Source organism: Globicephala melas, chromosome 14, assembly GCF_963455315.2.
Source record: "Globicephala melas chromosome 14, mGloMel1.2, whole genome shotgun sequence".
NCBI classification, from domain to species: Eukaryota; Metazoa; Chordata; class Mammalia; order Artiodactyla; family Delphinidae; genus Globicephala; species Globicephala melas.
The window spans coordinates 73188171-73197717 of record NC_083327.1 but is presented as its reverse complement, the minus strand read 5'-3'; the positions used below and the strand labels follow the sequence as shown (position 1 = coordinate 73197717).

Sequence of the window (9547 nt, the reverse complement as noted above, 5' to 3'; positions counted from 1 at the left end):
TTCTGATTTTTCTGTACTCACAGGGTGCACGGGTTTCTAACAATAGCTGGAATATCTGAGTAATCTGAAATCTTGAGGATTTACACCAGATGGGCAAAAGGGAGTTTTAGTGAAATGCAAGGGGCATGGCCTGAGACGGCTGGACTAGAAGGCAGGCAGGGCCAAGGGCACAGAGTCACCTTCTGTTTCCTTCTCAAGCCGGGGATGTGTCCCGGCCCCTTTGCTTTCACTGCCTGATCTGGAGACACCTCAGGTGAGGTCTAGGATCAAATGACAAAAGACCTGAAAATGAAAAGCTAGATATAAGTGCTTGGGACCCTTGTCTGCAGAGCATCTGACAAAGTGAAATCATCATGTCAGTGTTGTTTTTTCCAAGGCAAACACGTAAGCAGAATTGTAAGCAGCTTCATTTATTTGCGTAAATAGCTTGTAAATAAATCATTGGTAAACATTACAAAATTAAATACATTTTCAAAAGCTTGCCAGTGTACATAAAATTCACAAACATAGTTCTTTTAAAAAATAAAATATGTTCAGAGCACCCTTGATATAAAATGCCTGACCCCTGTCCTCTGACAGGGTCACCTAGAGACACCTTACAGTATGGGGGGTTTCTGTGGGGAGGCAGTGGGGACCTCCTGGAGGAAAGCAAGAGTTTCTCCTCTGACCTTTGACCCCGCCCACAGCCATCTGCATTTTGATCCTTCTCCAAGGATCTGGTATAGAACTGAGAGGGGCAGGGTAGGCATCCCAGGCTCCGCTCCAAGCAAAGGGATCAGGGTGCACAATTAGGGCCAGAGTCCTCACCACACGCCACTGAGAGAAGCCAGAAATGAAATCTCCACCACGCTTCCAAACCAGCAAATGCTCCTGTGTCCACCTTCTTGAGAGGAGGTGAGGCTTTCTCTCTGTTACACCTGCTCATCACTCAGCTCACCTCACCCTGGTCTGATGCTGCCCGGGCACCCAAGTGACCAGAACTACTTCTAAGGAGGAAGAAACTTAATCTGCTCACTTCCTTATGACCTGCTTTCATGGAGAGAGAGTAATACCTAGTATTTGGTTGAAAGCAGAGGATGAATTGCTACACGGCGCTTCCTCGTTCCACTGCAAAACACCACTCAGGTAGCGTGGGCATTTCTCTAGAAATCTGAATAAACATTCAAAGAAAGGGTTCAGCAAACTCGAATAATACCACAAAGGAGGCAATAAGTACATAACCTGGCAAAGCATCCGATTAACAAAATGATACAAAGTCCATAAATTAAGCCCTTGACCAACTCCACATTGTTGTAGTGTAGCTCATTAAAATAACGGATACACTGAATTCTTTCACTTTGGTGCATAAAGTGAATGTTGTAGGTCTCCAGCACTCACGCGAAGAATACCTAGTGGCCTCGTGAAAACATACGTGCCGTGACCTCCAATGAAAGGACGACCACAAGTGTATTCCATCAATGTGAAATAAAACTCACATCAACATGTTAACTTAGTTGCCTGAAGATATATACAAGCACGAGAAATTCAACTTCTGAGTCAAATGTACAACTTCAGAAAAAAGTCTAAGAAAACCATCATCCCTGTATAGTTAGGTCCTAAACATCTGGTTTCTCCAAGAAGATGCCTGGCCCAGCCCAGCCCTGCGTGTCTGCCTGGTTTGTCAATCCCTGGTTGGGCTGAAACCAGAGTGGTGATGTCTTTGCTATTAAAATATTACACCATCAAAACCTTTAAAAACAACAACAACAAAAGTAACATTCCTGAATAAATGTCGAATAGATACCACCCCTCCCTACCCCCAAAAAAGTTGCTCATAAGGACAACTATTCTTTAATAAAAGTCTTCGTGAAGTCGAAATCCCTTCTTGGGTCTCCAGGAGAGCTCCACCTCGTCCGGAATTATACAGTCTTCTTCTGTGGGGGGCTCAGTTTCCTCATGCCTCTTATCCGGGAGAGCAGCTCCTTGATAAATTCCTAAGAGATCAGAAGAAGTTATTATGAGGGGGTCACGCTATTAAAATTTGGGTTTAAAATCTGCTTGAAGTCATTGATGTCAACTGCAGTTAACCTTAGTTGATGAGCTTAGCTGGGTGTGTTAACTCAACTGGTACAATATAGGACATTTTTTAACAAATGAAGATGCTTAACCTTCACACCATCCTGCTTTCTCACTGTTGTACTCTTTAGAGAGAAAACCAAGCTGCCTTTACTCACTGACGTTAACCACTTGGCCCCTGGAGGCCTTTGTGGCTTAGATCAATGCCTCCCAACCTTTACTAAATCTTTAATCCGTGCATACAAATCGCCTGGGGAGCATGTAGACTGAATGAGTAGGTCTGGTTAGGGCTGAAGATTTTGCATTTCCAACTGGCTGCCAGGGTTAGTCTCTGGACCACACCTGAAACAGCAAGACTAGACCAGTGGTCTTCAAATTTGAGTGCACATCAGAATCACCGGTTGCGGGGGGGACCTTATTATATAAACCAAAGAGTGCTGGGCCCACTCCCAGAGTTACTGACTCAGTAGGTCTGGGGTGCGGCCTGAGAATTTGCATTTCTAACTAGCTCCCAGGTGACACCTATGCTTCTGGTCTCAGAATATTCCTGAGAACCACTGGTCTAGATCACAGTAAGAGTCTCTTGACTTTATTTGACTACAAATCACAGTTTGAAAAGAAAAACAGACACGTTTACATTTACAGCCCAGTACGTACGTACAAAAACATAACTGAAGTAAGAATTTAAAGAATAAATACTTACTATATGCCATGCACCCTATCGTTCCTATTTAAAAGGTAATGCTGGGGGAGACCCACTAAAATGATGTCGTGACTAATAATGGATGAAAACCCAAAGATTAAATAAAGGACAACCTAGAATGCTTCCCACTTGAAACCCTCACAATCTTTCATTGTTGCCTCATGTATTAAAGTTTTTGCCTACCAAATGTCACATTTATTAGACAACATTACTTTGTCCTCCTTTCTTATATTTGTTGAAGCAAAGCTGACAGCCAGTCAGACTTTCTGATCAGCAAAGGACAGCCAGTGCACGACAGAACTGTGCACAGTAGGGGCATCCCAGAGCAAAAACACTAAGGAGGCTTCCTCACCGTCACGGTCTCTGAAAACCAGCTCTCAGACAATCTCGCCTACCAATTACAACCCCTAGTCATAGCACCCAGACTAAATGATCCCGTGCTTCTCTCCAGCTCTAAAACACAATATGCTTAAATAGTTAATATTTTATTAGCCACCACGATTTCTTTTTTTAATAATCTTTTTGCTATTATAAAAATAACGTGCTTTTTCTAGAAAACCTAGAAAATACAAACCAGCAACAATTACTCTTCAGAATGAACCACTATTAACGTATTTTCTTCTATGGAAATTATTTTTACCTAATTAAGATCATACTGTATAAATATATCTTTTTTTCACTTAGCATTATGTCAAGGCTTTTTCCCACAACATTAGTCTTTTTAAAAATTAATTTTAATGGTTATACGGTCCTTTATTATATGGAGTCTGCTCAATTCCTCCATCACTGGATATTTGGTTGGTTCCTGGCTTTTCAAAATTATAAATAATGCCACAATTAACATCTTTGTGTATAAATCTCTCTCTGCAATTTGGATTATTCCCTTTGGAGAGCTATCCAGTAGTAGGTCAAAGGACATAAACATTTTAATCACCACTGTTTCTGAACTTGGACACAATGGAATACACGGGAGGTAAAATGACACCCCATTTTAGTTTTCTGAACACTACTTTTATCTAATTTAAGAACTTTCTAGGATGAAATAATGTCAAATTTCCCCACTTATATTTTCCCCACTTATATTCAATTTTCATTTTGTAAAGTTAAATGCATTTCCTGTTGCCCCCTTTACCATGTGGTTTAAACAATGCATAGGATACTGAGCATACAGTTTTAATTTCATTGTTTTTGCAATCTGTTACTCAAATGACTGCTGTGAAAATTTCAGCACTGGAGTGCAGTTTTCCTTTCCCTTTTTTTTTTTTTGAAGCAAAGGTCAAAATCACAAACCTTATCATTTATCTTAACTCTGATCATATTTCTGCACTATTTTAATAACATGTTTTTCATATAGACCATTATAAAAATAAAGACTAAAATCACATAAGGAATAATGTACCCTAAACTACAGACCTTTCTTCTTCAAGAGAAAAGCGGTTTGGTAATTTAAATCAAATTCAAATTTTCTCCAAAAACTGGTCATGCTGTACATAAATCTCAATGATTAAAAAGTTTAAATAATGCATCTTATATTTATGATACATTGACATTAATGAAAAACTAATTTTAAGTTTTATAATAATGCAATTTATATGTCTATAACTTAATAAAACTGTATTGTACATATTTTAAACCATTCAATAAATTTGCATAATGAGATGCTCAGCTAAGTTAAAAAATAGCAAGACCAACATTGATTCTTCAGAGAGAAACTTGTAACACCACTTGCACAGAAGGATTCTGTTGATCACAGATGATTCTCAAAGAAGATTCAAGGATCTCTAATCAAAAATAATGGGCTTCCCTGGTGGCGCAGTGGTTGACAGTCCGCCTGCCGATGCAGGGGACGCGGGTTCGTGCCCCGGTCTGGGAAGATCCCACATGCCGCGGAGCGGCTGGGCCCATGAGCCATGGCCGCTGAGCCTGCGCGTCCGGAGCCTGTGCTCCGCAAAGGGAGAGGTCACAACAGTGAGCGGCCTGTGTACCGCAAAAAAAAAAAAAAAAACTGACTGATGGGTCTTGGCTTATATTACTCAAAAATACTTTATATAAGTAACAACATATCTCATTCACTTCCAAAACAGATCACCGGGACTTGGGTTGGGGACACTACTTTAGTCAAAGAAGGACTGCCCCTTTGAAGAAATGACTTCTGAGTTGAAACTTGAATTAATAAAGAGAGCCAGCTTGAAGAAGATCTGGGGTCTGGGTCATGGCACGTGTGCAGAGTCACTGCAGAGAAACAAGCAAGGAAGTGGGTGTTCCTCGTGCAGAAAGGCCAAGGTGAGCGTGATGGGCGCCATGCTGGAGGTGCGAGGGCTAGCTCACCAGGGCCTTGTAGGCCACAGTAAGGCCACGAGGGAGTATCCTTGGTGTAATGGAAGACCACTGGAGGCTTTAAGTAGAGAAGCAACATCGTCTGGTTTAGGGTTTTAAAAGATCCCTTTGGCTGCTATGTGGAGAATGAGTTTTATGAAGACACGAGTGAAAGAGAGATCAGTTTGGAGCTGTTGCAATGGTCCAGGCAAGGGATGCCAGTGGCTTAGAGTAAGTCCATGGAAGCCAAAATGGGAATAAATGGGTAGATCTGAGATCCATTTCAGAGGCAGAGCCTAGACCTTGCTGCTGGACTGAAAGTGGGAGTAGGTGCAGGGAACAGGCACAGGAACAAAGGAAATGAAGGTCACTGATCCTTAGCAGAACACTGGCAGAGGGTGGTGATGATTACTGAGATGGAGATAACTGGAGGAAGAAAACAACAAGTTTACAGACTTGAGTTGCCTAGTAGGTACCTGAGGGTAAGTGTCAAGAAGTCAGATAAATGTAACTTCAGATCTCAGCTCATGGCTGAAGACATAAATATGGGCATCACCAGCATCTAGATCAGTGGCTTTCACCTAAAAACAAAAACAAACAAAAACCCCTAAAAATCTCTATGTGATCTATCCATGGTTATAGCAACCTAGTACACAGAGATGCAAGAAGGAAACAAAAGTTTTCTGTAAAAACATAACTTTTACTACATGTGAGATATTTTCTATTCTATTTCATCTTTTGAAAAAACTACAGGTCAAGACCACTTAATGGTTACCACCCACAGTTTGTAAACACAATGATCTAGATAGACCCAGGCTATTCAATACAGCAGCCCCTAACCACAGGTGGCTATTTCAATTTAAACTAATTAAGATAAATAAAAATTAAAATTCACTTCCTTGGTCACAGTAGCCACATTTCAAATACTCAATAACCATATACATCTAGTGGCTACCACATTGGACAATGCAGATATAGGATTTTTCCATCATCTCGGAAAATTCTATCGAACAGCACAAGATGACAATACTTGGAATCACAAAACCAGCTGAGAAAACTTTGGAGGAAAGTGTACATAGAGAGGAAGAAAAGGCCACAAGCAAGGCCAGAGGCCCTCTAACAAGTAAGATCTGGCAAAAGAGTTGCAGCCAGCAAAGGACACCTTAAAAAGAAGAACCAATGAGATAGGGGAGAACTCAAGAAAGTGTGCTGTTTTACTTTATTTTTAAAATGTTTAAAAAAATTTTTTAATTGAAGTATAGTTGATTTACAATATTGTGAAGAAAGTGTGTGGTTAAAGCCAACAGAAGGAATTGCTGATGAGAGGTTGAATCAGTCAAAGACAGAGCTATTGGATTAGGCAAGAAAGGGGCCACTGTGTCCTGGAGGACAGAAGTTTCAGTAGAATGGTTGGGATAGAAGCTCTCAACACTAAAAGGATTCCAGGGACTTTTCTGTAAACAGCTTTATTAAAATATAATTGTTATGCCATAAATTAGACATATTTAAAGCATAAAATTACTATGAGCATACCATCTGTACAGTGAACGTAATGGACCCATCCAATACCTCCAGCAGTTTCTTCATTTCCCTTGGCAATCCCTCCCTCCTCTCCCTATTCCTCCTACTCCAGGAGAACACTGATGTTTTCTGTCACTATAGATTAGTTTGCATTTTTCCTGAGTTTTCTATAAACAGAATTGTAACACTATATACTTTTTAGTCTGGCTTCTTTAGCTCAGCATAATTATTTTGAGGTTCAGTGATACTGTTGCATGTATTAACAGTTCATTTCTTTTATACTGCCAAGTGGCACGCCACTTCAGAGAAGTATCACAATTTGTGTACCCATTCACCTGTGGATGGAAATCTGAGCTATTCCCAGTTTGGGGCTATTACAGATAAAGTTGCTAAAACATCACGTACAAGTCTTTGTATGAAATATGCTTCCATTTATTTGGGGTAAATACCTAGGAGTGGAATGGCTGGGTCATTGATCTATTTATGTGTCTGTCCTTACACCAATACCACCGTCTTGATAAGTATAGATTTTTATAAGAAGTCCTAAAATCAGGTAATGTTAGTCAGCCAAAGTTATTAATCTTTTTCAAAACTATTCTAGGTCCTTGAAATTTCCTTCATAATTTTAGAGTTATTGAGCTTGTAAATGCCTACCAATAAAAACCTGCTGGGTTCTCACTGAGACTGCATTAAATCTATAGATCAATTTGGAGAGAACTGACATCTTAACAATAATGAATCTTCTCACCCATGAAAATGGTATATCTCTACACCCATCTAAGTCTGGTTTAAGCAACATCTTGTGGTTTTCAGTGTACAAATATTGCACATCTCCTGTCAGATTTATTCCTAAGTATTCAATATTTCATATTTACGTTATTGTGACTGGTATGCACTTATTTCAATTTTACATTGTTTGCTGCTAGTATAGAGAAATATAATAGATTTTTAAATATTTATCTTGTATCCTGCAAGCTTGCTGAACTCACATATTAGTTCTAGTAACTTTTTTGTACACTATCGGATTTTCTACATAGACAATCATGTTGTCTGTGAACAAAGACAGCCTAAGTGAGTATCAGCAGAAGAGAGGATAAGTGTATTATAGTATATTAATACATAAGAATGTTATTGCTTTTTTCGGGAAAGACCATTGCCCTGCATTTGCAGTACTTGCATTCTCTTGGGATTCCAAAAAACTTGATTTGGGGAGAGAAGAGAAGCCTCGCCTAACTTCTTTGCAGTTAACACTTAATGCTTTGGGGTCCTTTACTTGGCAAGGAGAGTTGGTAAAGTGAGTAATACACTATTTTTGGAAGATAAGCCTGGACAGTTTGAAAATGTTAAGTTTGGGCACAATTATTTAACCCTGGAACTGCACGTTAAAAGCCAGCAGAGTAATAGAATGTTCTGTTGCTCAGGTGCCCACTGAAACTTTTTTTTTCTTTTTTTTGCGGTACGCGGGCCTCTCACTGTTGCGGCCTCTCCCGCTGCGGAGCACAGGCTCCGGACGCGCAGGCTCAGCGGCCATGGCTCACGGGGCCAGCCGCTCCGCGGCATGTGGGATCCTCCAGGACCGGGGCACGAACCCGCGTCCCCTGCATCGGCAGGCGGACTCTCAACCACTGCACCACCAGAGAAGCCCTCGCCACTGAAATTTATAAGGAATTCCAGAAGACACTTGAGTGTGGGCAGGTCTGCTAAGATAGTATAGTCTCAGGACCTGGGAGGCCCAGTGACCCTTTCAGCTTTCCTATGAGGTGAAGACTTGTCATAATGACACTAAGATATTGGCCTTTTTTACCATTCTCAAATAAACAGAGGATTTTCTAACGAGTGGAAAGCAGATGCCCATGAGAACCTAGATGTCTTACTAAAGAGATCCATGTCGGTTTCTAATGTATTCATGAATTATAATAAAGATGACTATACACACTTTTTAAAATGTTACTGCACAGGAATGCAATAAAAATGAATAAACTAGAGCTTCCTGTATCAACATGGACAAATCTCACAAATCTCACGTTGGGCACAATAAGCAGGCTGAGAAAACTTGCAAAGTATCATTTATATAGTTAAAAAGCATGCAAGGTAATTCATGTGCACACTTGTCACTCCTACTTGGTTGCAAGGATCCAACTCCTCTTTGTTTTCCTAGCGTGGAGCTTAATACACAGGAGGTGCTCAGCAAAGGTCTGCAAAGTAAAGATATGTGTGTATGAAGCAATTAATTCATACGGCTGAGGCATTAAAGTGAAGTAGCAGAGAGAGGCAACCCAAGAGCCTTTGTATATCAGTGGGGGAGGGTGGAATTGTACAAAGTATCAACTGGCTCCAGCTACCATGGAGGAAGGTTCTAGAGGGTCTCCTTTCAGCCCTGGAACATTAGGCCACCTGGGAGAGTTAGGGAAAAGGAGAAGCACTTGGAGAAAAGCGGAGCCTAGGATGCTGGGGGTGGAGGGGTCAGGGAGGCATGTGCGCGCGCACACACGTACAGAAGAGATCAAAGAAGCAATAGAAAGAAAAGAAACATTTCCAGTGACCCTGGAAACCTGACTTTATATGACATGCAGCCACCTGATTTACAGAGAGACTCCTAAGAGAGAAAGAAGCCAAAGTACACTTCTGAAGGGACCTGGCAGCATCATGAGAACACAAGGTCCCTCCTCGCTCTGGAGTTTTGGCCGTGTGGCGCTGGCACAGGGCATGGCCTCGCAGTGGCCATGAGCTCTTGTCCCGGATCCCTCCTGGGTCCCGCGGCTTTCAGCTGCCACCCCCTCCTGCCTGCTGGGGTCTGCGCCAGAGGCGGCAGATGGACGCGCATTTTGTAATTAACGCCATAGGCAGGCGTCTGGGACCCTTCCCTAGTCGCTCAAAGTGAAGTGATTCATCCGTGACACTCAGTGATGACACTGCTCTGCTTTAAGGAAGGTGGGTCCAACGGAAAGGGGG

At 41.4% G+C, this 9547-nt stretch overlaps 1 protein-coding gene across 1 annotated transcript in view; it reads right to left on the bottom strand.

Moving 5' to 3' along the window:
• Positions 1-394: 394 nt before the first annotated feature.
• The window catches only part of PPP1R14C (protein phosphatase 1 regulatory inhibitor subunit 14C), an 86536-nt gene continuing 77383 nt past the window's right edge, over positions 395-9547 (bottom strand). The window contains exon 4 of the mRNA XM_030853181.2: positions 395-1973. Within this exon, the coding sequence (XP_030709041.1) occupies positions 1899-1973 (75 nt within the window). The 3' untranslated portion in view covers positions 395-1898. The remainder of the gene's footprint in view (positions 1974-9547) is intronic.